Raw genomic sequence first — 27,837 nt, 5'->3', positions numbered from 1 at the left:
TCCATGGAGAGGGAGCAGGGTTAACATTTTGAGTCCAGTGACCCTTCTTCCAAACTGGTCATTGTAATTGGTTGGCCATGCACCAACCTTCAAAGCCTGTAAATAATTATTCTTGAGGACTCTTGTGGTACAGTGCTAGTGGCCATACCTCTGAACCACAAGGTATGAATTAAAGTCCCACTTGCTCTTGAGGTGTGTAATAATATCCCTGTACAGGATGATAAAAAAAATCTTCCTTCATCTAAGAAACACCAAAAAGTCACAACCACTGGCTCCAAAACTCAACTACCGAACATGTGGCAGAAAGGAGTGAATTGAATTGAGTTTATTGTCACGTGTACCGAGGCACAGTGAAAAGCTTTTGTCTTGCGAGCAATACGGGCAGATCAGAGTTAAGTAGCATAGATAAATAAATAATAGGTAAACAGCAGAAAAAAAAACACATGTCCAGTTGAATGCTAAGAGTTTGAGTCCATTCAGTATTCTAACAACAGTAGGGTAGAAACTGTTATGAAACCGGCTGGTGCGTGTATTCAGGCTTCTGTACCTTCTCCTTTATGGTAGAGTTTGCAGAAAAACATTGCCAGGATGGGATGGATCTTTGAGAATGTTTGTTGCCTTTCCATGACAGTGGGCCTGGTAGATGGATTACTTCGATGGGAGGTTGGCCTTTGTGATTGCTTCAGCCGAGTTCACCACTCTCTGTAACCGTCTCTGATCTTGAATGGTACAGTTGCCATACCAGACAGTGATACATCCAGACACAATGCTCTCGATGGCGCACCTATAAAAGTTGGCAAGGGTATTTGCCGTCATGCCAAATTTCCTCAGCTGCCCAAGGAAGAAGAGACATTGTTGGTCCTTTGTAACCAGTGTGTCCACATGAAGAGTCCAAGAAAGCTTGTTGTGAATGACCACTCCCAAGGCTTGACACTTACAACTCGTTTCACCTCTGGGCTGTTAATGTGTAGGGAGGGCTTGAGTAACATCTCACCATAGGTCAAATATGAGTTCCTTGGTTTTGCCAGCATTGATAGCTAGGTTGTTCTCAGTGCCCCATTCTTCCAGGTCTTCCACCTCCCGTCTGTAGTCTGTTTCGTCGCCATCTGAGATTCAATGACTATGGTGGTGTCATCAGCGACCTTGTAAATGGCATTAGTCTGGTATTTGGCGATGCAGTCATGGGTATATAGTGAGTACAGTAGGGGGCTGAGTAAGAGACAAAGTATGAACAGGGTATTGCAATTGGAAGGAAGCTTGGTGGGGTTTAAATCCTGATATAGATGTCAAACTTCAATCAGGTCTGACCTCTGTCCTCTCTTTTCCAGAGTGTTCAATCTTCCCTGAGAGCTGCTTCATCTCAATTCTATTAACATCCTTGATAATCGCAGTGCTTTAACATCCTGTTTTTGATTAGCAGTTTTGAAATAGTTTTATGTATAGTGTACTTAATATTTGCATTCTTATCAGTTAAAATTCACCTGCAGTTGCAAACGCGAGCAACTCTTCGTTTGTTGATTTGGAATTTTTCCAACAGTGAAGCATTAACTCTGAGGACGTAGCCTTTGTAAACCTTCAGGAAACCCATCCAGTAATAGAACAGCGACTGCCTTACTCCCAGCAGAAGTCACATTTCTTGGTTCACCACTTGCTACAACACTTTGCTTCCAAATCTCTGACATCCTGTTCCCCAGAGCACTTCTCTTCTGCTGGAATTGGAACAAATCTGGCATAATCATTTTATAAACATGAAAAGCTCCCTCGATTTGCAAAGTTTGCAGCCACAGTGATAGGGTTTCTAACACTGGGAATTTCTTTCTACATGCATCCAAACCCAAAACTCACACCATTGATCACCTGACACATCCCATCCGTATGGCACTCACGTCATGGTTAATCAGAATGTTAGAACCCTATTGCTTGTGCAATATGATTATTCTTAACTCTAAGTCAAATAACTTTTCTCCAAACTTCAATATTGATACAAACAAAACAAAGAAACATTTTCCTTCCTGTTGTAGGTTTATTCCATGCAGTGGTCCAGTGTTTAATTCCCAGACACTCCAGGTCAATCATGGACAATTGGCAACCCATTTACAGAGATGGAGTAAATAGAATCAAGAGTAGGCCATTCAGCCCTTCAAGCCTGCTCATGGTTGATCATCCAACTCAGTCTTCTATTCCTGCTTTCTTCCCTTGCCCTTTGATCCCGTTAACCCCAAGAAACGCATCTATCTCCTTCTTGAAAACATTCAATATTTTGGCCTCAACCCCTTTCTGGTAGTAGTGAATTTTACAGGGCTCCCCACTCTCTGTTGAAGAAATTTTCCTCACCTCAGTCCTAGAGAGATTCCCTCATATCCTTAGACTGTGACCTTCTGGTTCTGAAAACTACAGTTCAGAGACCACACAGCCTTAACGATCTGAATGTTAACCTTTGGAACAAGAAGTTAAAAAAAAATTAGAGCTCTAACCCTGGCCAAGCCAAATGTCCACAATTTGATTGGTCAAATAAGGACAACCACACATCCTGTTATGAAACTGTAAAATAATGTGGTTCCCTCACCCATCTTTTCTGTCACTGAATTAATATACATTGTACACGCACAGATATCATTCTCTTCTTTTCCACAACTATTGGACTTCCAAAAGAGGACACTGAAGATTCTGAGTATAACTTGTTTGAAAAATACCAAGATATACGATAAAATTAAGTCCCATGTATTCTCAAACACCATTTTATAGTTACTCAAAAAAAAGGAAACTTTTCCTACCCTGCCCAAACCATAGGTTTGACTTCACTGATTATTTTCCTATTCCTGCGCTACCAGCTCTGAAGTCTTTCACTTGAATCCTCATACAATTGAGATCTTAGACTTTCTCAGCTTTGAATAATTAATGCAGAATTCAAACCAAATACTTCTGGCTTGGAAGTTTTCGCAAACTGAAACTGACACTGAAGTAACTTATTCACATAACTGCTCTGAACAATTTCCTTTTTTGAGGAGAAACTATTCTTATACCTGTCTTCAATAAGATCACCTCCCAACTGCATTCAAAAGTGTTTACATTTTTTAAAGCTAGCTTCTGCTAAGCTCATTCCTTAATGTTTTTATCCATTCTCATGTTGTAAAACCTCAATATAATCAAACTTCCATTAACTCTTCAGGAGGTCTTCAGCCATCTGCTTTCTGATGCATGCTGGTTTAAAATTATAGCTTGGAAAAGCCTGGCCATGGTTAATTATTAAACATCGTGACAAAGAAAAGACCAACATCCCTATGCCTCTAGTTTAAAATCTAAATTCTAAAATAATTCCATTAATATGTACATAAATCACACACTTCCACCACAGAGTTCAAATATACAATTCCCTGACAGTATGAGCACAGGTAAATAAAGACATGATTTTAAATAAATCAATGGTTATAAATAGGTATAGGTTATAAATAATATAGGTAAAGGCATAGATAATGCAAGAGATGAGACATAAAAGCAGCAGTAGAGAAAGGCATTTTTCAGCTTTGGTTAAACCACTTTGGACAGTCCATTTTTGAAAGATTTTTAAACCATAGAGGACAATTAGTGTGGATTCTCAGAAGGGAGGAGTAGAATTATAAAGAGAGACACTGTGACTGTGTTTCTTAAGAGCAGTCAAGGCTATGCCCAAACTTAAGAAGATAAATTTTAAACTGTGAAGGATTTTGATGGAATGAATTATTATTTATTAAGATTGATTCCGTTTGTTGGGGAGTTGTTGAGTCTGGTTCATCAATTTCAAATCTCTGCTACATGAATGAAAGGAGTGATTGTTGTAATAGAAAAGTACAATATTGCATCTTTTAGGGAAAATTGGAGGCATCTTGGAACAGAGGATGGTACAAGGCTACACAAATACACAAGATCAGTAAGTGGGTTTGAGATTGGCATAGGAAAAATTTAGTGGGGACCATTATTTTAAGTTTGGTTAAAAGTGGAAACTATGTGATATCAAATTAGCTGTTCACTCCACATCAAAAGCCTTTTAACCAGCTTCAATGGAAAAACGGCTTAAGTGGGCTGCTCAATTAGTAATCATTTCAAAATCAATAATCTTATACAAGGACCCCACGTACAATGAGATGAATGGTCTCCTGCATTAAAATAAACTGTTCCTGTACATCTGTACGAAAAAAGAAAGTTAGAAATCACATAACACCAGGTTATAGTCCACCAGGTTTACTTGGAAGCACTAGCTTGCAGTGCACTGCTCCTTCATCAGGTAGCTACCTGGTGAAGAACCAGCGCTCCAAAAGCTTGTACTTCCAAATAAACCTGTTGGACTATAACCTGGTGTTGTGTGATTTTTAACTTTGTCACTCCAGTCCAACACCAGTATCTCCACTTCATGATTACCAATAAGAGGTATTGCTGATTGCTCAGAAAGAATTTAAGAGCATTTGCTTTTCTGGACAAATAAGGGATGCATGTTTACAATTAGGGATCATTTTCCTACAATAGGGAAGCTTATGTGTAACCTGATAAAGATAAATCATGAAAGGATTTATTCAAGTAAAACTTTGAGATAACGTGTAGCAAAGACAAAAACTCAGGATGTGAATATAAAATAGTCACTAATAAATCTAATAAGGAATTCAGTAAAAACCTATTTGCTCAGACGGTGGGAGAATGTGGAATTTGCTCCCACAGTTAACCTGAAAAGGACAGATGTTCTTAAGGGGAAGCTGGATATGAGGAAGCAAGGTGGGTGGAGGCTTAAGAGGAAGAGATCAGAATTGACCAGTTGCTGTATTTCTGTGTAGGAGCCAAGAAGGATGAATGGAGAAAACTTGGCTGAATTCAGGTTTTATGATCCCAGGTATTGGTAATACTGCACATAGAATGAAATCTTTTTTGATAAACAATAAGTTTTATTGTTACAGTTGACAATACTCACTGGAGTAGTGCATTGGAAATCAAGCCGCACTACTTACAGAGTCATCACAAATGCAAACTTAATGAAAATTTGGTTACAGTGGTGGTCAGTCACTGAAAATATTCACGCGAGGCTGCCAATATTCTTTAACAAAATAACACAAGTTGATTACACAAAAGAAAAGAAAACAATCCAGAAAGATTGCAACATAAACTGCAAGAGATTTAAGCTTTTTTTCCAGCAATATCCTTCACAGTCACTCAGTCCCAATGAAGTATGACTCCCATCTTAAGTATTTAATTTCTGATGCAAATATCTCTATCTAGATTGTCCTTGGATGGCTCTGAAAGCCTGAATACTTCTTTCCAAGTCTGACAGCCTGCAGATTTCTAACAACTCCCACAGCCTGGAAACTTCCACCAGATTGAAATCTGCCCTTTTCTTCTTCCAAACTCAGTCAAACTCTGTCCTTCTGTACATCATGGAAATTTAACTTGGTAAATACTTCTTCAGTAACTGCCCAGGCAGTTAATCGAGTCACTTAAATTAAGTCACATGCTTTCTTGGGAAATCTGTCTTTAGTTCACTATTCAAAATAACTTTCTAACTTCTGTTAAAACAAAGCACGTCGCTTTCACAAAACTGAAAACTAAAATCTATTTACCTCCACTTTCAAACCAAGTTCCCAAATAATAACAATGTACTACAAAGTATATCACAGGGCCTGAAGCCACATTATAGTAACATGGGGGGAGATATATTTCATTCTTTTCTTTTTCAAATTTTTTTTCCCCTAAACACTTGTACTGAAGAATCTCTACCTGAGTGCCTTGTACCTAAGATGGTGCTGTAAGTGGCGACTTGTAAACTTTTCACTGTACTCCATTTGAGTATGTGTGACAATGAAGCTCATTCATTCAATATAACCCAGAGAGTAATTATAATGAGGAACTTGGGGAGGCAAATAAGGGAAATAAATGAAAGGTCATGAGTGTAAATATATAAATAATTACAGAGCAGTTAGCTTTGTTTCTGTGCTGTAGAGTTTATGATTAGATTAGATTACTTACAGTGTGGAAGCAGGCCCTTCAGACCAACAAGTTCACACTGCCCCTTCGAAAAGCAACCCACCCAGATCCATTCCCCTACACCTAACACTACGGACAATTTAGCATGGCCAACTCACCTAACCCTCACATTTTTGGACTGTGGAAGGAAACCGGAGCACCCAGAGGAAACCCACACAGACACTGGGAGAATGTGCAAACTCCGCACAGACAGTTACCTGAGGCAGGAATTGAACCCGGGTCTCTGGTGCTGTGAGGCAGCCGTGCTAACCACTGTGTCACTGTGCCACCCTTTATGTAATTCCTTACAATAAATACATTCTTTCTTAACTATACTTTTCACAGAAGGAGTGAGTTTTGGATTGGCGAGACAGTTGCAGTTGTTGTCTTATGATCCTTGAGCTCAATCTTTGTTTATTACCAAAGAAATTTGGAAAATTAAGATATTTCCTAATCAACCTGTTTGGGGATGTTTTTAAACACCTGTGTAGCAGGTGGAACTTTAAACCAGGCCTTTCTGTCTCAGAGATAGGGACACAACCACTGCATCACATGAGACCCCTGTTTGGAAAATTGAAGTTGAGGTTAATTTAGTTTTTATCACCACCCTTTAGATGACCCTTTAGAACTCAGATGAGGAGGAATTTATTTGGCCAGAGGGTAGGGAATCCATGAAACTCATTGCCACAGGAGACTATGGAGGCCAAGTAATTGCGTATCTTTAGGACAGAGATAGATACGTTCTTGATTGGTAAGGGGATCAAGGGTTACGGGGAGAAGGCAGAAGAATGGGGTTGAGAAACATATCAGTGCTAACCACTGAGCCACCATGCAGCCCAAGTGAGGGAGTGATAAGAAGCCACAAACATAAGATAATCACAAATTGAAAGGTAAAGTAAAAGTACTTGGAAAGAAGAAAACATTATCAAAAACAGAGAACAGGTTCTTTGAAAGTAAGTGAGGAGATTGAAAAGATTCCCTTCAGGTAACACACCATCTTGACTTGAACTTATATCATCATTCTGTCACAGTTGTTGGGTCAAGTTCCTGGAATTCCCTTCTATGTGTGTGTGATTCCCCAATCCATTACTGTTTCAGATGGGATACACCAAATCATTAAGCTCTGAGTACAGAGGAATGAATTGCGTGCCTTGCTCCCCACTTTATTCAGGCATCCCCTTGGTTGGTCACAACAAGGTTAATTTCAAAACTGATCCTCTTCCTTATGGAGGATTTTTCTCCCACATTCAAGCTAATTATGCTTTAAAAGAGTCAATTTAACCAAACTTTCTTGAATTAACAAAGAGTGAGTGTATTAATAGTCAATGCACCACATATACAAACAGGTCAGGAAGTAGGGGTGAGTCTAAAAGAGTAAAACATTTTTTTTTAAAAAACAGGAATATGGACCTGTCTCTGAAATGTTCATGGAGAGCTGACAGTGGAATGCTGCAACCGTCACAGTGGATGTTACTGGTAGCATTGACATTTATAGTTGGACAGGCTAAGAACAAGGACTTCAGATGCTGGAAGCCAAAGTCTAGATTAGAGTAGTGCTGGAAAAGCATAGCAGGTCAGGCAGCATCTGAGGAGCAGGAAAATTTTCAGCACCACTCTAATCTAGACTCTCTTTATAGTTGGACAGTCAGTTTTGTTTTCCTTAGTTTTGCAGATTGGTTGAGGCTCTGCAGTTCTGTTTCATTTCTACCATGACTGAATTCCAGCCATCAGGGTGACAGACAATCCTTTTATGGTGCTGTTTCCTTTTGTTTAGCTGCTAACTAGCTGACTTTTAGTATTCAGGGTGAAAGAGTCCCTCTTACCTGCAATAGAGAGGTAACCAGGGGGATAGTTCTTTGACTGTGACCTTCCCAACATGTTAACACTCAAACCCAGGCTGGTATATATGACACCAGACCCCCACCATGCTCCAGACCAGTCAAAAAGGCTTTCTAATACCATTCCCGATGAAGGGCTTTTGCCTGAATCATCGACTTTCCTGCTCCTCGGATGCTGCCTGACCTGCTGTGCTTTTCCAGCAGCACTCTAATCTTGACTCTAATCTCCAACATCTGCAGTCCTCACTTTCGCCTTTCTAACACCTAGTCTTGTATATTCTTCAGAGATATTTTGTGATTTCTCTTTGAAGTTTGGGATATAACCGAGAGGGAATGGTATGCTATTGAGCAGGGATTGTGAACCCCTTGATATCCTTTTTGTCCAAACAGATCACAGTCCAGTCTGTTTCGATGTGCCTTCCCATACCCCCTTCTCCACAGCTCCTGCGTCCCTGTCTATGAACGTGTGTTATTTAACATTCCCTCACATCAGAAGGTGTGACATTATGGGTGTCTCTCTCGCTTGCTCACTCTCTCTCACGCTCTCTTTCTCTCCCTCTCATTAGGGATGGACAATAAATGCTGGTCCAGCCAGCAATGTCTTCATCCCATGAAAGAACTTTTGAAAACTGGATAAGGGGAAGAGCAGCAAAGTGATGATAGACACTGTAGGATGTTAGAGGATAGAGAGAATGAAGACACAGACAGTTTGATTAGACTGGGTGTGATTAAAGGATCAAGGGAATGAATAAGTCAGTAGGATTAGGATATTTAAGTCAAATAAAATTACTGTATAGAATGAGGCCATGCAGTCCATTACGTCTATGTCATTTGAAAAACAGTTATCCGTCCTAATTCCATTCCAGAACTTGGTCCATAACCTTGTGGGTTATGGCACAACAGGTGCATATCCAAGTTTTAAATTTGGAAAGGTTTTCTGCCTCTACTACCCCGTCGGGCAATGGGTTACAAACCTCTGGCCCCCTCTGTAGGAAAAGCATTCTTCTTATTTCCTCTCCAACCCTTCTACCAATCCCTTTAACACATTCCCCTATCATTACTGACCTCTCTGCTAAGGAAATAGGTCCTTTCTATCCACTCTATCAAGACCCTTCAATTTTAAAATCCACAACTAAGGGTATAGGTTTGCTCGCTGAGCTGTAGGTTTGATATCCAGATGTTTCATTACCTGGCTAGGTAACATCATCAGTGGCGACCTCCAAGTGAAGCGAAGCTGTTGTCTCCTGCTTTCTATTTATATCTTTCTCCTGGATGGGGTTCCTGGGGTTTGTGGTGATGTAATTTCCTGTTCATTTTCTGAGGGGTTGATAGATGGCATCTAGATCTATGTGTTTGTTTATGGCGTTGTGGTTGGAGTGATGACAAAGGTGTTATCTATATAGCGAACCCAGATTTTTGGTTTGATGATTGGTTCGCTACGTAGATGACACCTTTGTCACCACAAAACGAAACAAGATAGAGGAGACATTTAACATCATCAACAACACCCTCACCAGGTATAAAGTTCACCAAGGAGGAAGAAACCAACAACAAACTCGCATTCCTGGACGTCACAGTCGAAAGAAAGGACAAGGGAGAATTACAAACCTACGTATACAGAAAACCGACAAACACTGACCAAATACTCAACTACACCAGCAACCATCCCACCACACACAAACAAAGCTGTATCAGAACACTATTCCAACGAGCCACCACACACTGCAGCACAGACAAACTTCGAAAAACAGAGGAGAACCACCTATACAACGTATTCAAGAAGAACGGATACTCAAATAATACAGTCCGCAGATTCCTCAAGAACAAACCACGACAAGCAGACCAAACACAGCCAGAAACCCGAACCATCTTAACATACATCAAAGAAGTTTCAGAAATGACAGCCAGACTACTAAGACCCCTCGGAATCCTAGTAGCACACAAACCCACCAACACTCTCAAACAAAAACTAACAAACTTAAAAGACCCAGTACAACCCATGGACAAAACCAATGTCATCTACAAAATTCCATGCAAGGACTGCCACAAACACTATGTAGGACAAATAGGAAGAAAGTTAGCCACCAGCATACATGAACACCAGCTAGCCACAAAAAGACATGATCCCCTCTCCCTCGTAGCCCTACACACGGATGAAAAAAACCACCATTTTGACTGGGACAACACATCTATCCTGGGACAGGCTAAGCAAAGACATGCCAGAGAATTCCTAGAGGTCTGGCACTCCAACCACAACACCATAAACAAACACATAGATCTAGATACCATCTATCAACCCCTCAGAAAACGAACGGAAATGACCACAAACCCCAGGAACCCCATCCAGGAGAAAGATATAAATAGAAAGCAGGAGACAACAGCTTTGCTTCACTTGGAGGTCGCCACTGATGATGTTACCTAGCCAGGAAATGAAACGTCTGGATATCAAACCTACAGCTCAGCGAGCAAACCTACACCCTAAACCTCAACCTGAGCTACAAACCTTTACAAACCTTGTGATCCACCACTAAATTACCCCCATACTCCTCTGCACCAAAGGAAACAACCCTAGCCAATTGAACTTTTGTTTAGAGCTAAAATTCCCAGTCCTGGTAAGATTATCTTTACTCTCTCTAGTATGACCATATCCTTCCTGTAATGAGGTGACCATAACTGTACACAATCCTCTTGCAGAGGGTTAATTACTGTTAATTACCATGACTTTCCTGCTCTGCTCTTCAGTTAGTAGAGGAAAGAATCCCATTGACCTTCTTTACCACTGTCCTGCTACCTTCAGAGACCTGTCACTGTTCTTATGTAATTTACAGTAACCTTCCACTTATTGTGTACTAAACGTTGTGGAGAGTGGAATGCAACTGGATAGAATATTTATTGAGAAGATGGTGGTAGGCTGCCTTGAACACATTTCAGTGGCATTGCTAGGCCTTTCAGACCTTTGGTCTTCTTAACCTGAGAAGTAGCTTTGTTCCTCTTTACTGACGCTGCCCAACCTTCTCATCATCTCCAAGAAATGTTGGTGTTACTTCAGCACTGACAAGATTTTGCTTTTGAGGGGGTCAGTCACTTTGGTGGGGGAGTCACATATGGGCCACAATAGGCAAGAATGGCAAGTTTTCTTCCCTCAAAGATTAAAGGCCCAGGAGAGAGTGGGTTGAATTGGATGGTTCATGTGGAGAATAGATCAGCAGGAGTAAGATGACCTGAATGGGCTTGTAATATTGTAATATTCTAGTATTTTTGGAGACTTGCACGAATCCCTTTCATCAAAGAGAAATGTTGTTGATGAGAAAAGATTTTTTGAACTGGAGGAACTTTCTTATTGCAAGAGGAAGTCTACACTGATGCAATTTTCTGCCTGCAAAACATCATAAATATGTCTTTGTCTTGTTTGTCCCTAACCCCTGCAGAGATTGAAAAGACAGTCAGTTAAAAACAAGAATGACAAAGTCTACCCAACGGGTTACGCAGAGAAGCAAGAAAACATCAAGAAAAATCGTTACAAAGATATTGTACCCTGTAAGTCAAAGTTTTCCATTTCAAATCTTCCAATCCTTTTCAGAGAACACCATCATCCTCCAGGACTTTTCCATTCTTAACTTATGTTCAACTTTTTTGCTTAATTAATACTGAGCATCTTAATTCAATATCAAGAAAGACAAATTACTGCATTTTCAGGGTATTGTAGGATATTTACTGACACAAAATTGGGATAAATTTGAAGTATTTAATTTGAAGCTAAATATTCCGAAGGAGTTTTATACCATCTTTAACTGTATCCAGGAATTGATGAAGGTGTATCAGGATTTAATTATCTTTCCGTACAGGGACCTGTGCAAGTTGTTGCTACTTTTTCTTCACATTTGACAGGGTTAGGCAGAGAGTTAACTATTAAAGATCTGAAAAATGAACATAACATTCCTCAAACATGCACACTTTTGGCTTTAATTGAATTAGAACTAAGGAAGGAGATTGAGACTGTTTAATGATGCTGTCTGTGTCCATTTTGTAATGTTCCTATATTAACCCAAGCTGGACAGGCTTCAGGAAAGTGAGGAGGAAAAGGAGGTTCAAAAAGGTCAAACCTATGAGGGGTGTGACTTTACAGAATGGCTGGAGGGTCAGGAGGAGCTGGGATGTTACCTCCAAATCCAACAGACTCACCTGGGACCTATCTCTGCTTCCCTGGTCTTCATATATATTTGAGCTTTAATGTAATAAAGTTTGCCCCAAACTATACTTGCTTCTGCTCATCTTGCCTGATACTAATCTCCTCACCAATCATTGAGAAGCACCCATGATTGTCAATCACCTTCCCTGATCACCAACACCTCATTCACATGCTCACACACTCACTCACTGAACTGCCATGATTGTGGGCATGCTCACCAAGCTGGGAAGTTGATCTGCAGATGTTTTGTCCCCTGTCTAAGTGACATCTTCAATACTTTGGAGCCTCCTGTGGAGCACTGCTGTACTGTTTCTTCTGGAATTTATTTGGTTCTATTCCTGCTGCTTCTGGTTACTGGTTCCTGTTGATCATTGCAGTGCCCGGTATATCGGGTCTAGGTCAACGTGTTTGTTGATGGAGTCTGTGGATGAGTGCCATGCCTCTAGAAATTCTCTGGCTATCTTCTGTTTGGCTTGTCCTATGATCGTTATGTTGTCCCTGTCAAATTAGCGGTCCTTGTCATTTTTATGTGTGGCTACTCGGGACAGCAGGTCATGGCGTTTAGTGGCTAGTTGGTGTTTGTGAATGCGAATTGCTAGTTGAATGTATATTTATCCTATATTGTGTTATATAGAACCACCATCTACCTTGCAGATCCCTGAGCTCCTACAATCTCTCCCCAACAACTGCAAACCTTAGACTTCCCATGCCCTCACTATTACCCCCTACTGTGTTTAAAAGAGCAACAGCATGGTGTGGAATTACAGGAACAACATAAAATACCGATGCACTGACTGCAACTCACACTCAACATAAAGTTGTAAATGTTTCTGGACTTGAATTGCATCAGTTGACATTTTTCATCACTTACTACTTGTCAAGAATCTGATGAATCTGTGACCTCTGATTCATTAGATTCCAACATAGATTTGATCTTAAACAGAATCCATTCTACAACTAAAATGCCAGAGAATATAACACATCAGTGAGAATATATTGTGGTTGAGCCTTTTTTTTCTTAAATGATGGAAATAATTATCATGACCATATTTAGAATCCAGTGTACAGTTCTGGTCACAAAATTGTAAAAATTATAGCAGCTGTCAAATGTTTGTGGCAGAGAACAGCTGAATGAACAAATTTAGAGGTTCTGAGGAAAAGGTATATAAATTGGACATGTTCACACTGCAAAAGAGATTATTTGTTGGAGGCTGAATAATTGCTATTTTTAAGATTCTAAAGGGAGTAGATCTCATTGACCATGGTGCCTTTCACCTTGTCTGGAACATTAGAACAGGAAAACATTGTACCTGAAGGGGTTAAATTCTAAAGTAATTTGCAGAAGCTTTATTCCAGCCAGTGAGCAGTCAGTCAGTGGATCTGGGAGATGGTGGACCAATTAGTATGGACTCGTTTAAATACACATTACATAAATTTATTTCGGGGAAAAAAAAACTTTGAGTTGAAGTATTGGACGAATTTGATGAATGACTTGCAATGAATGTAACATAGAGTCATAGAGATGTACAGCACGGAAACATACTCTTTGGTCCAACTTGTCCAAGCCGACCAGATATCCTAAATTAATCTAGTCCCAGCATTTGGCCCATATCCCTCTCAGCCCTTCCGATTCATATACCCATTCAATGCCTTTTAAATGTTGTAATTGTACCAGCCTCCACCACTTCCTCTGGTAGCTCATTCCATACACTCACTACCCTCTGCATGAAAACATTGCTCTTTAGGTCCCTTTTAAATCTTTCCCCTCTCACCTTAAACCTACACTGTCTAGTTTTGGACTCCACTACCCTGGGTAAAAGACTTTGGCTTTTCACCCGATCTATGCCCCTCATGTTTATATAAACGTTGATAAGGTAACCCCTCAACGTCTGACATTCCAGGGATAACTGCCCCAGCCTATCCAGCCTCTCCCTAAAGCTCAAACCCTCCAGCCCTGGCAACATCCTTGTAAATCTTTTCTGAACCCTTTCAAGTTTCACAACATCCTTCCCAAAGCATGGAGACCAGAATTGCATGCAATATTCCAAAAGTGGAATAAACAACATCTTGTACAATCATAACATGACCTCCCAACTCCTATACTCAATGCATTGACCAATAAAGGCAAGCATACTAAATGCCTTCTTCACTATCCTCACTACCTGTGACTCTACTTTCACCGAACTATGAACTTGCATTCCAAGGTCTCTGTTCAGCAACACTCCCTAGGTCCTTACCCCAGGACCTTTACTGGGATGAACTAGAAAATGGAAACCCATCCTTAATTATCCAGCCATTCTTATGTTCCAGTGACAGTGCAGTGAAAAGTCCTGGGAGCAACTTGTAAAAGACTCAGCTCTGTTGGAACCTGTCCATCAGACTCCAAATGGGAGTTTCTTGTGAGCTGCCTGTTCCACTATCACTTCTACCTTTACAACCCCCCTGGAGATGAATGTGTCCCATTTGAAGGGCTTTTAACTGTCGAATAATCTATTTCATGTGAACCTGAGTATGTTGGCATTGGTTCACTGACTTTAAGTTTCTGAAATTACCAAGCTGATGGAAACTACAGACACCTCTGGGTCAAATAAGTAGCTTAGCTCCTCTTAGTTCAATGGGCAGAACAAGGAAATGGAAAATGTGTGCTGGGTGTGTACGTGTAATTTGCATTTTGTTTTTCAGTTGATCACAGCCGAGTGCAGCTGTCACTGATCATTTCCGACAGTGATTCTGATTATATCAATGCCAATTTCATCAAGGTATGCATTTTTAAAATGGAAATGTTGTGACAGTTATAAAAAAAAGGCACCCCACTGTTGAATTAATCGTGGGGCGGGGAAAATGTGTTAGTCACTGATGGGTCAAATTAATAGAAGCTGTGATTTTCCTCTTGATAGCAGAGAAGGTAAAGAGGAGATTTGACTAAGGCATTCAAAATCCTGACCTACTTTGACAGAGTAAATAAGGAAAACTGTTTTCAGTGGCTGAAAGGTCAGTAACTATCAGATCGCTTAAATGGGAGAACCAGTGATGACTTGGGGAAATATTTTCTTACTCAGGAAGCTGCTGTGATCAGCTGAAGAAGGGGTAGTGGTAGAAAATGCATCAGTAACTTTCAAAATAGTATTGGCTAAATTTTAAAGGGAAACTATTTGCAGAGAGTGGCTCTAAGTGGACACCTCTAACGAAGAGCTGGCATCGTCATGATAGACTGAATGGCCTCATTCTCTGATGTATCATTCCCTGATTTTGTGAATTACAGCAAAGCATTAGAGCCAATAATTAGAAATAAAGAAACAGTTGAAATTGGAAACAATGCTGCAGGCAGGACAGGATTAGCAGTTAAATATCATAGACTTTAATGTATTTAGAAATTATATAGAAGGAAGGCACCATGGGGTAACGATTATTTAAAAATAATGTTCAGCAAGAAAGGACTTAACTAGACAAAGAGACAGACATCCAAATGAACTGAGGGAATGGTTCGGAAGTGACGAATCACTCTGTAAAACATGAGAAAGAATATGGAGGGAGAGTTATTTAAATACATGGGAAAAAAATCATCGTCATGGGAGGTTTCAACTAAATAAACTGATGGAGAGAGGGAGTGGCATGGGAGAAAAGGATGGAGATTTTATTTTGTGCACAAGACTTGCTTTCTGAGCCATTATGTAAGAAAAGAATAAGCATTGCTAATCGTGGAAAAGAAATGACAGCAGGTAAGAGAGGGAGAACATCTGGTAATAATGATTACATTACAAGAATTAAGACAAAGAAAGATAAGATAGTCCTAAACTCAAAGTGATAGACTGGAATATTAATCAGCTATGAGAGAACAAGCATGGAGCTAAGGAGCATAAACTGGAGAAAAGTTTAAGAAATAAAGTAGTAAACAGCATGCAGGATTAAAGGAGATGCTGATAGATATGAACATTATCATATCTATAATGAAGAATTCTCTCAGTATTACATTAAAGATTTTCTCCAGTGTCATGCATACCTGCTCAAGTCCTGGAAAGAGGCTAAAATTCTCAATCTTTTAAATCCAAGGAACAGATGGGGCTGGCTTAGCCAAGTTGTTATTGAACCTTACCACTTAAAAAGTATCCGAAAGCAAAGAGTGGGGATAAATGGGTGTTCTTCTGGCTGCAGATAAGTGACTAATGGTGTGCCTCAGTATTGGGACCGCAACTGCTAATAATAACATTGATGATTTGGAGTTGGAGACCAAGTGTGGTGGATCAAAATTCACCCAGATGAGTAGCCGAGCAAAACATGAAGAGGACACTGAAAGTCTGCAGAGGGATATAACAAGGTTAAGTTAGAGGGCAAGGGACTGGCAAATGGAGTACAATATTGGTAAATGTGATGTCGTCCATTTTGGTTAGTATAGCAGCAAAATGGACTATTATTTAAATGGTGAAAAATTGCAGCATGCTGCTGTGCAGAGGGACCTGGGTGTTTTGTTCATAAATCACAAAAAGTTGGTTTGCAGGTGCAGTAGGTAATTACGAATGCAAATGGAATATTGTCCTTCATTGCTACAGGGATGGAGTTATGCTGCAACTGTACAGGGTGCTGGTGAGGCCACACCTGGAGTACTGTGGACAGTTTTCATCTCCTTACTTGAGAAAGGATGTACTGGCTCTGGAGAGGGTGCAGAGGAGGTTCACTTGGTTGATTCTGGAATGGAGAAGGTTGCCTTATGAGGAAAGATTGCGTAGACTGGGACTATACTCACTGGAATTTAAAAAAATGAGGGACATCTTATAGAAACATACAAAATGATGAAGGGAATAGATAGGATAGAAGCGGGGAGGTTGTTTCCACTGGCAGGTGAAACTAGAACTAGAGGGCGCAGTCTCAAATTAAGGGGAGCAGATTTTGGACTGAGTTGAGAAAGAACTTCTTCACCCAAAGGGATGTGAATCTGTGGAATTCCCTGCCCAGTGAAGCTGTTGAGGGTACCCTGTTGAATCTTTGATCGATTTTTGAACAGTAAAGGGGTTAAGGGATACAGTGAGTGGGTAAGTGGAGCTGAGTCCATGAAAAGGTCATTCGTGATCTTATTGAATGGCTGGGCAGGCTCGAAGAGCCAAATGGCCTACTCCTGCTCCTGGGTCTTATGTCACAAACCTGAGACCAGTTCAACACATCTTAAAACATATATCTGATAAAATATGCACTTTTATTTGACATTATATTTTGTGATTTGTATCACATTTGATAGAGTATATTTTTTCAATAATTACTTTACACTGGGTGGCATTTATAAATGGTTTTCTTTCTAAGGGAGTGTATGGACCCAAAGCTTATATAGCAACACAAGGTCCTTTGCCCCATACAGTGACGGACTTCTGGAGGATGCTGTGGGAATATAATGTCCTGGTAAGTTATTGATTTTTTTCAGTCTAATGTTTAAGATATATGCCCTCTAAAAATTGTGCAAAATATCACCATTGAATATTGCAATTGCCAACAAAATCAAAACAATGCAGATGGTGGAACTTAGAATAAAAGGTAAAATGTTTGGAAAAATTCAAAAGGTCACTGTGAAGAGGCAAAATTTAAAGTTTCATGTGAACTGAAATAGTTAGGGGCCTGAAAGGTCTTAGGTAAGTGTTAGCTTTTGCTTTGTGATTCGCACCAAGGTTAGCACCAAGTCTAAATGTTCAGAGAGCCAGTACAGACACGATGGGCTGAATGGCCTCCTCTTGAGTCATAACAATCCTGTGATTCTTGCTTTTGAGGATTTTTAAAAGATTGTTAATTCTCCAGCAAGGTTAACATTGATTTCCCTTCCCTAGTTGCCCTAATGTGATTCAACAAATTGCGTTGCTGGCCCATTTGAATGTGTACTTAAGGGTGTTCACATAGGTCTGCAGTCAGGTAGGTACCCTTTCCTAAAAGATAGTAGGGAACCATTCGAGGTGACTTGCCATATTCTGACAGGCTCTTATTTGCTTTTACTCATTTTTTTAATATTGAGGTTTTTAAAAACTCAATTCAAATTCAATATAATGGGATTTGAATTCATGTAGTCTGGATTATTAATTCAGCAATTGCCTTAATTAAAGGATTGCAGAACAATGGGATGGGAACTGGTAGAGTTGGACTCTTTTTTTTTAGAAAATTCATTCATAGGATGAGGCTAAGCCAGCATTTATAATCCATTAGGGACTGCCCTCAGAGCAGCTGAGAGTCAACCACATAGCTCTGGGTCTGGAGTTACATGTAGGCCAGACCAGGTAAGGATGGTAGTTTCCTTCCATATTAACATTAATGAACCAGATTTTTTTTTCCTGACAATTGATTCATGGTCATCAATAGACTCTTAATTCTAGATTTTTATTGAATTCAAATTCCACCATCTGCCGTGGCAGGGTTTGAACCCAAGTCCCCAGAACATTCCCTTGGTCTCTGACATAACAGTTCAGTGATAATATCACTGGGTCATTGCCTCCCCTTCCTCCTGGACAATGTTTTTTCAAAGAGCAAGCTCTGGTGTGTTGGCCCAACTGTCCCCTTTCTGTTCTAGATGATTCTGTAATTCTTGTATAATCACCACATTATTATACTCCCACATGACTGAGTGTACTGGTCTGTGGTCTGATCACAAAGCCGAGAATCTGTGCAAACCTCATAAAATGGGATCCAAACCTTGCTAGGACATTAGCTGGTGTCCATGGAATGGTTTGTTGTGTTGTGAAGCAGCGTTTTGAGGAACCATGGAAAATGAAAGAATTTTGCTGACTTATGTATAAACCCTGGAAACTTTGCAAAATGAGACTGAACGGGGGTCTTTGTGTGGTTGAGAAATGATTGTTAGGGCAAGATCCTCCAACCACAGTGTCAAATGATCAATTCATGTCAAAAAATAATGTAAGTTACCAGGCAGTTTGCAGGAACTGCGTAGTGGGTAATCAAAGGGGAATTCTTCACTGGTGGTTTTTGTAGCATGGTTTACTGCTTATTACATGAGCCTTAATGTAAGGTTAATATTTGCAGAACTACAGATATAATTGGTTTCATTAAAAAAGACAAGAAATATGCTGAATGTTCAAGGCATGAACCTATCAGAAACCTCTTGCCAAACCTGATGGCAGCCAATTCCACAGCTTCCCTATTCTCCATTCTGTGCAGCTTCCACATTCTGGGTTCCTGATTTTAAAAACTGGAAATATGAAGAATCATTTGATTCTTTCCCAATGCTGAGCTGTTAATTCACAGTCAGAGTTGCCATTCAATGTCCTCTTGTGGAAGTTTCAGCCCTCAAATTACCTTTAGAAGATCTGGAGATGAAGAACAGCTTGAGAAAAATGGAACACGAAGCAGTCAGGTTGTCACAAGAACCCACGTATAATTGGTAACATCCTTCAGGGAAGGGAAGCTGTCAGCCTTACTTGATCTAGACCTGTATGTGACTTCCCACACCAACACAGTTGAGTCTTAACCACCTTCTGACATGGTCTAGTAAAAGCAAGGACTGCAGATGCTGGAAAACAGAGTCTAGATTAGAGTGGTGCTGGAAAAGCACAGCAGGTCAGGCAGCATCTGAGGAGCAGGGGAAATCGATGTTTCAGGCAAAAGCCCTTCATCATGGTCTAGTAAACCACTGAGTTGTAACAAACTTCAGTGAGTCAGAAAGAAAGAGGCTCAACATCACCACATCAGGGTAAGCAAGGGTGGGCACTAGTCAGTGTACAGATGCCAGCATTGCCAGTGATGCCCACATCCCAAAATCCAATAACATAAATAGAAAGCTTCTCTTTTTCAAACTTTGCTTAGCAGAACTTTTTATATACAAAGGGTGCTGGATGTTTGGAACCCTTTTCCGCAAACAGCAATTGATGTTAGTTCAGCTGTTAGTTTTAAATGTGAGATGGATATATTTATGTTCAGCAAAGGTATTAAGGGACATTGGGCAAAGACAGGTATATGGAGTTAGGCTACAGATTAGCCATGATCTCATGGAATGGTGGAACAGGCTGGAGAGGCTGATGGCCTACTCCTGTTCCTGTGTTCATGTGTACTTTCCATTTTTGCAGGAAAATGTTGACAGTAAAATGAGATTAATAACATTACTGGGAAACAGTCAGCAGGTGGTCTCAGAGATGCCATTGTCACTGCCCCTTGTTACAAGTAGGTATGAGTTGAAGACTCAGGAACTTCCTGTCCAAGTTTGCCGAGGTACTGGGTCACCAGTGGCCTCCATTTTCCATGATTGAACCCAAAGCCTTGGGTGATTGTGTGGTACAGGCAGCTGGACACTGGATCTTTTATGCCTGGCATTGGCTGGTACAATCAGTTAGATGTTAGTTTCTCACTTGTTGGACCTAGTCCAATCCAGTCTTAGCCAATGGGACACTTCAATGCAGAACTCAGGATGTGCTGCATTGTCAGAAGTGCTGTCTTCTATTTGGGATGTAACACCGAAGTCCCCTCTGAGCTATGAATTGAATGGAAAGATCCCATGGTATAGATTCAGAGAAGAACAGGGGAATTCTCCCTGGAGTCGTGGTCAATAATTAAATCTCAATCAAAGTCGCTGAAACAGATTATCTGGCCATAATTACATTGCTGTTTCTAGGACCCTGCTGTTCACATGTTGGCTGTCATACTTCCTACATTACAGCAATAATTACACTTTAACACTATTTCATTGGCTAAAAAGACCTTTGGAATGTCCTGGGGACATAAAAAGTGTTAAAGAAATGCAAAAATCTTTATTTTCTTTCTTAATGCCTGATAGAGTCTATTCGTTTTCCATATCATGATTAAAATTACCTTCCTATCTGTCCCAACAACATCAATAAATGTTACACTTTCTCCAAGAGCTGTTTCACATCATTGGTCTATGCTGTTTTCTTTGAAGCCCATCATGATGTTAACTATGGAATGAAATAGCAGTAAAATTTGTCTCTGGCACCACCCTGAACACCATGACCACCATGATCCAATTGAGTAGAGTAGAGTCTAGCTCAACACTAACAGGTTTAGTGCCATTGAAACAAGAAGAGGCTATTCAGCCCATTCAGTCTGTTTGAACTCAGAACCTAGAAGTTACCCACTCTTCAATCCCATTCTAAGTTTGGCTGCACATATGCACTTCACAGTTTGGCCATCTGTTCCCACAGCCTTTTACTCTCTGGATTGATAAACCATTTTATTAGAGGAAAATATAAACTTATTTTTATTGGGCTCCATTATAATGGAGTCTTCATGTTCTGTTTAACTCTGAGCCTTGCAAAAGGAGTTATTTCTTAATCTAATCCCAGGAAACCCCCACCTACTGAATAGTTTGTGTCTTGTAAACTCGTCCAATATTAAATATTCACACTTTGTCATCCCCTTCCCCCAAACCTCCATTAGCCACCCAGCTTCCAGTGCATCAATTCCCCTTCCACCAAACTCCCAATCTTTAATCCAATTCTCCCTCTGCTTTTCTGACTTGAATTCTCTCCACAATTCTCCTCTCCTTCCCCCATGCCACCTACCATGGTCTTCAGCTGCTATGACTCCACACTCAGCAATAATGATCTTTATAAATCCATTTTCCTAAATCCCAAAATCCAAAGCATTCTCAGACCTTCAGATCTCCAAAATATATCTCCCCATTTCCCCATCATTCTCCTTTATATCTTTCTCCCTTAAAAGTCATTAAAAAGTTCTTTCTTCATGTAACTGTAATTCATTATAGGCTGTTTTTGACATGTTTAAAGACTGGAGTTCAATAGCAGAAACAAACACTGTGTTGGTTTTTCCCTTGTTCTATCAGGTCATAGTTATGGCGTGTCGTGTGTTTGAGATGGGGCGGGTAAGTTGTCATTGTCTCCACCTTTTATGCTTTTAAATCTTTTGAAGGATTTAGAAAACAAAACGTGTATTGTTAAAGGAAATGACACTGGTATAAATAAACTATATTCACTGGTTCGGGGACCTGTAACCCATGGAAAAAATTAAAATGATAAAGAAAAAGATAGGGGGTGATCGTGGCCAATTTATTTTACACAACAAATTATTATGATCTGGAAGGGCAATGGAAGCATATACAGTTGTAGCTTTTGTACACAATTGTAAAAAAAGGAACTGGATACATAGATGAAAAGATAAAAGAAAAATGCAGTTCAATGAGAAAAGAGCAGGAGAATGGGATGAATTTGATGGTTTTTCAAAAAAGCCAATACAAGCAAAACGAACCCTTTCTGTGCTTCTCTGATTGATGTCTGTCTTTACTTTTTAGAAAAAGTGTGAGCAATATTGGACAGACATGGGGGAGGAGCCATATCATTGTGGTCCTTTCTGTGTTACCTGTGTGAGTATTTTAATTGTGGGTGAACTTACCTATATCTGAGTGGAGTGGATCAGCTCCCTAACCCAGGTCCCTATTTCTAACATGCTTGTCAAATTTGTTTAGCTTGCAACCAAGTAAACAACTGGGAAGGAAACTAATATATCAGTCTTTATTGCAAGAGGTTTAAGGTATAAAAGTAAGGAAGACTTGATCCAGTTATCTAAGGCTTTGGTGAGATATCACCTGAAATACCTGTCTACATTTCTGGGCTCTTTACCCAAGAAAGGATGTAGTTGTCTTCAAGCAAATGCAAGAAAATCTAATGGGATTGATTCCTGGGATAAGAGGATTATTACATGAGCAGATACTGAGGAGGTTGAACCTACTTTCCCTGGAGTTGAGAAGAATTGGAGCTGATCTCATTGAAGTACATAATTGTGAGAGGGTCTGGTAGGCTAGATGGTGAATGCTATTGTGGACTGAGATAAGCAGACACTTCTTTGATCAGAGGGTTGAGTCTTTTAGAATTCTCTACCCTGGATAGGACATCCAGTTCATGAAAAACCAACACAATTGTCCATTACATTTCAGACAATGCACTCCAAACCTTCAAGAATGAAATGCAAAAAGGAAGCCTGTCCTTTCATAATGAGCTTTATATTCACTGTTCAATCCTCAACTTTGATTGGACGCAGGCCTCAGTTGCATCGACTATTAGAATTTTAGAATGTTTGAATTTTAAAAAGGGAATTGGATGTACAAGGCTGTGAGGATGACTATGTCCATTGGTATGGATTAGTTGAACTTTCAAAGAGCCAGCGCAGCTATAACTGAATGGCCTATTCTGATGTAAAATTCTATGATTGTAGCACCCCCATTTCTAACTTGAACCTAGGAACTTCCTTGTCTGTGTGAATTAACTACCAACTAGATTAAACTCAGTGTGCTGGCAAAAGAGGTCAGTTATACAGTTTAATATATTCACCTATTGACATACAGAGTTCCAAAGGAGCCACTGGCCTTCAGTTCATTGTTGAGTTTGGGCAGACTGTGGTCAAGTCCCTGTGGGTAAAAACAATGACTGCAGATGCTGAAAATCAAATACTGGATTAGTGGTGCTGGAAGAGCACAGCAGTTCAGGCAGCATCCAACGAGCAGCGAAATCAACATTTCGGGCAAAAGCCCTTCATCAGGAATAAAGGCAGTGAGCCTGAAGCATGGAGAGATAAGCTAGAGGAGGGTGGGGGTGGGGAGAGAGTAGCATAGAGTACAATGGGTGAGTGGGGGAGGAGATGAAGGTGATAGGTCAAGGAGGAGAGGGTGGAGTGAATAGGTGGAAAAGAAGATAGGCAGGTCGGACAAGTCAAGGAGACAGTAACTGAGCTGCAAGTTTGAAACTAGGATGAGGTGGGGGAAGGGGAAATGAGGAAGCTGTTGAAGTCCACATTGATGCCCTGGGGTTGAAGTGTTCCGAGGCAGAAGATGAGGCGTTCTTCCTCCAGGCGTCGGGTGGTGAGGGAGCGGCGGTGAAGGAGGCCCAGGACCTCCATGTCCTCGGCAGAGTGGGAGGGGGAATTGAAATGTTGGGCCACGGGGCGGTTTGGTTGATTGGTGCGGGTGTCTCGGAGATGTTCCCTAAAGCGCTCTGCTAGGAGGCGCCCAGTCTCCCCAATGTAGAGGAGACCACATCGGGAGCAACGGATACAATAAATGATATTGGTGGATGTGCAGGTGAAACTTTGATGGATGTGGAAGGCTCCTTTAGGGCCTTGGATAGAGGTGAGGGAGGAGGTGTGGGCACAGGTTTTACAGTTCCTGCGGTGGCAGGGGAAAGTGCCAGAATGGGAGGGTGTGGACCTGACCAGGTAGTCACGGAGGGAACGGTCTTTGCGGAAGGCGGAAAGGGGTGGGGAGGGAAATATATCCCTGGTGGTGGGGTCTTTTTGGAGGTGGCGGAAATGTCGGCGGATGATTTGGTTGATGCGAAGGTTTGTAGGGTGGAAGGTGAGCACCAGGGGCGTTCTGTCCTTGTTACGGTTGGAGGGGTGGTGTCTGAGGGCGGAGGTGCGGGATGTGGACGAGATGCGGTCTCTAAAGAAGGAGGCCATCTGGTGTGTCCTATGGTGGAACTTGTCCTCCTGGGAGCAGATACGGCGGAGGCGGAGAAATTGGGAATACGGGATGGCATTTTTGCAAGAGATAGGGTGGGAAGAGGTGTAATCCAGGTAGCTATGGGAGTCAGTGGGTTTGTAAAAAATGTCAGTGTCAAGTCGGTCATCACTAATGGAGATGGAGAGGTCCAGGAAGGGGAGCGAGGTGTCAGAGATAGTCCAGGTAAATTTAAAGTCAGGGTGGAATGTGTTAGTGAAGTTGATGAATTGCTCAACCTCCTCACAGGAGCATGAGGTGGCGCCAATGCAGTCATCAATGTAGCGGAGGAAGAGGTGGGGGGTGGTGCCGGTGTAATTACAGAAGATCAACTGTTCTACATAGCCAACAAAGAGACAGGCATAGCTGGGGCCCATACGTGTGCCCATGGCTACACCTTTGGTCTGGAGGAAGTGGGAGGATTCAAAGGAGAAATTGTTAAAGGTGAGGACCAGTTCGGCCAAACGAATGAGAGTGTCAGTGGAAGGGTACTGTTGGGGACGTCTGGAGAGGAAAAAACGGAGGGCTTGGAGGCCCTGGTCATGGCGAATGGAGGTGTAGAGGGATTGGATATCCATGGTGAAGATAAGGCGTTGGGGGCCAGGGAAACTGAAGTCTTGGAGGAGGTGGAGGGCGTGGGTGGTGTCTCGAACGTATGTGGGGAGTTCCTGGACTAGGGGGGATAGGACAGTGTCAAGGTAGGTAGAGATGAGTTCAGTGGGGCAGGAGCATGCTGAGACAATGGGTCGGCCAGGGTGGTCAGGCTTGTGGATCTTGGGAAGGAGGTAGAACCGGGCAGTGCAGGGTTCCCGGACTATGAGGTTGGAAGCTGTGGGTGGGAGATCTCCTGAGGTGATGAGGTTCTGTATGGTCTGGGAGATGATGGTTTGGTGATGGGGGGTGGGGTCATGCTCGAGGGAGCAATAGGGAGAGGTGTCCTCGAGTTGGCGTTTGGCTTCAGCGGTGTAGAGGTCAGTGCGCCAGACTACCACTGCGCCCCCTTTATCCGCTGGCTTGATGGTGAGGTTGGGATTGGAGCAGAGGGATTGGAGGGCTGCGCGTTGTGAGGGTGAGAGGTTGGAGTGGGGGAGGGGGGACGACAGGTTGAGGCGGTTAATGTCCCGGCAGCAGTTGGAAATGAAGAGGTCGAGGGCAGGTAATAGGCCAGCGCGGGGTGTCCAGGCCCTGTGGGTAGCTAGTGTATGAGATCCACCTTATCTTGCTTCCCAATCAGATAATATTAAAAGAATGTGTTATAGCCCTGTCATAGAGCATGTTATTATGGCTCACTCAGTTTTTAATCTCTTCCTGATTCCTCAGGAAGAAGAAAAGACCAAACAAGAATATGTCATTCGAACATTGAAAGTTCAGTTTCAAAATGTAAGTATGGCTTTACAGGAATTGCAGTCAAATATTAATCTTGATAAACACACACAGTAATAACTCACAATTTGACATTATTAACTCTTAAACTGCTGTCTTTTTGGGAAAACCAATTTCTCATCCATTTATTCACGACATTCAATGGAACTTTGATATGGTCACTAATACTATAATGAGAAATATACTGAACTAACATGATAGGTTCAGCAAGAAAATAAAACATATAGTACAAAAACTATAAAACACATTAATTTCCCTCTGGTGAGTTCCTTTTATTACTTTACCTCCTGATTTTCCTTTATTCTCTCTCCATCTGGTTTCTCCCTTCTTGTATTAGTCTCTTGAATCCTGATTCTCATCTCTCTACACCCCACCACTCACACCCCCCTCACATTCCCACCACTCTTATTTCCCTCTTACCCTAACTCTTTCTCTATTCAGCCCCTTCCCCATATTCTTTCCTCTGCCCATCTTGTCTCTGTCTCCTGTGGCCCTAATCCTATCTTCCAGCTTTTAGTCCACGACCCAGTAAGTTCCCACACCTCCAGAGCTCACCTAAATATTGTTTCAATGTGATGAGGGTTTCTGTCTCGATCATCCTTTCAGGCAGTGAGTTCCAGAACTCCAACATCCTCTGCGTGGAAAAAAATGACTCCTCAGCTCTTCACTTATCCTTAATCTCCATGCCCTAGCTCCTAACCATTCAAGAGAGAGACATCCTTACTGACCTCTCTATCTAGGCTCATCATAGTTTTAAATCTACCATTCTTACCTGATCTGTCCCATATGTGACTCCAAGCCCACAGCAATATGAATGTCTTTGTACTGCCTAGCAAGCTACTCAGTTGCACAAGGCTGGTCAACAAATGCTAGCAATAGCCATGATGCTCACATTCCTCAAAGAATAAGAGTTATGCAGTAATTCATTAGATATGTAACTTTAGCTTATATTTTTCTCATTACAGTATGATCCTTTTCATTGATGCTCCCAGTGCTTTTGTTATCTTTCCCGCATTAATTATACTTCATTGCAGTATGGCCTTTGGACTGATGGAATCCAAACCATTGGCCAATATTCATCTGTGCTGTATGTAATATTTTTGACTAAAATTAGTGCCGGTGTCTAAAATGGTGGAGAACTTAGCCTATGGTCTGTCCGTGAATTCAATTGGAAAAGCTTTATAACTTGGTGTTGTTTGTTCCTGACCCAGATCTATCGGACTGTGTACCAGCTTCACTATATCAACTGGCCAGATCATGACATTCCATCTTCAATTGACCCTATCCTGGAATTGATCAAGGACATGAGGAGTTATCAACCACACGATGACAATCCCATCTGTATCCACTGCAGGTAACACACCAAATTCCAAACAGCAGAAAGGAATGACTGACAGACCACAATAAATGCACAGTTTTAGGTTCAGCTTCAAGCACATTGTTCCCCTCTATTATCTTGTGACTTGTCAAAGGGGAAAAACCCAGCAGTGAGAAATATTCCCTTAGTAATCATTCTTTTTCCACTGTTCTGATTACACAACCTGACAAGAAAAATACTTGTGGTTTTATTGCCCTACGTTGGCTAACTAGCCATAAACACTTCTCATAAATACAGTACTTGGTATAAAGGAAGCCCAAATGGTTTGAAAAATAGCATCCTAATCTTAATTCTGATTCCACGAGTTTATTGTCCTAATTTAATACCAAACTTCATCTTTCCCCATCCAATGTTTTATTGCCTGTCCGTAATTTCCCTTCTAAGGGTGGTGGCTTGTTTTCCTGTTGCTATAGTCCGTATTGCGTAGGGAGGGAATTCCACGATTTTGACTGAAGGAAGAGTGTTAGATTTCCAAGTCAGTACCATGTGTAATTCCTGGTGGTGTTGCCATATGCATCCATCCCTTGGTCTCATTGTTCAAGGCAAAGGCAGGAAACCTGCAATAAACAGGATGGTGGCTGGGGGAGTAAAGTAAGTTTTGATATAAGTTCCTCCAGACCTCTCA

At 41.2% G+C, this 27,837-nt stretch overlaps 2 protein-coding genes across 4 annotated transcripts in view; one reads left to right on the top strand and one right to left on the bottom strand.

Moving 5' to 3' along the window:
• LOC140467500 (serine protease 27-like) overlaps positions 1–27,837 on the bottom strand; it is a 126,964-nt gene that overhangs the window by 26,729 nt on the left and 72,398 nt on the right. For both annotated transcript variants that reach the window (XM_072563918.1, XM_072563919.1), the window contains one exon: positions 2,335–2,435. The gene's annotated coding sequence lies outside the window, so the exon portion shown is untranslated. The remainder of the gene's footprint in view (positions 1–2,334; positions 2,436–27,837) is intronic.
• LOC140467495 (tyrosine-protein phosphatase non-receptor type 22-like) overlaps positions 1–27,837 on the top strand; it is a 98,271-nt gene that overhangs the window by 9,362 nt on the left and 61,072 nt on the right. For both annotated transcript variants that reach the window (XM_072563913.1, XM_072563912.1), the window contains exons 2-8: positions 11,249–11,357; positions 14,692–14,768; positions 17,302–17,397; positions 21,788–21,826; positions 22,253–22,324; positions 25,772–25,831; positions 27,046–27,188. In XM_072563913.1, coding sequence (XP_072420014.1) covers positions 11,249–11,357; positions 14,692–14,768; positions 17,302–17,397; positions 21,788–21,826; positions 22,253–22,324; positions 25,772–25,831; positions 27,046–27,188 — 596 coding nt within the window. The remainder of the gene's footprint in view (positions 1–11,248; positions 11,358–14,691; positions 14,769–17,301; positions 17,398–21,787; positions 21,827–22,252; positions 22,325–25,771; positions 25,832–27,045; positions 27,189–27,837) is intronic.

This window comes from Chiloscyllium punctatum, chromosome 45 (assembly GCF_047496795.1).
Source record: "Chiloscyllium punctatum isolate Juve2018m chromosome 45, sChiPun1.3, whole genome shotgun sequence".
Lineage (NCBI taxonomy): Eukaryota > Metazoa > Chordata > Chondrichthyes > Orectolobiformes > Hemiscylliidae > Chiloscyllium > Chiloscyllium punctatum.
This window is presented reverse-complemented; position numbering and strand designations above follow the sequence as displayed.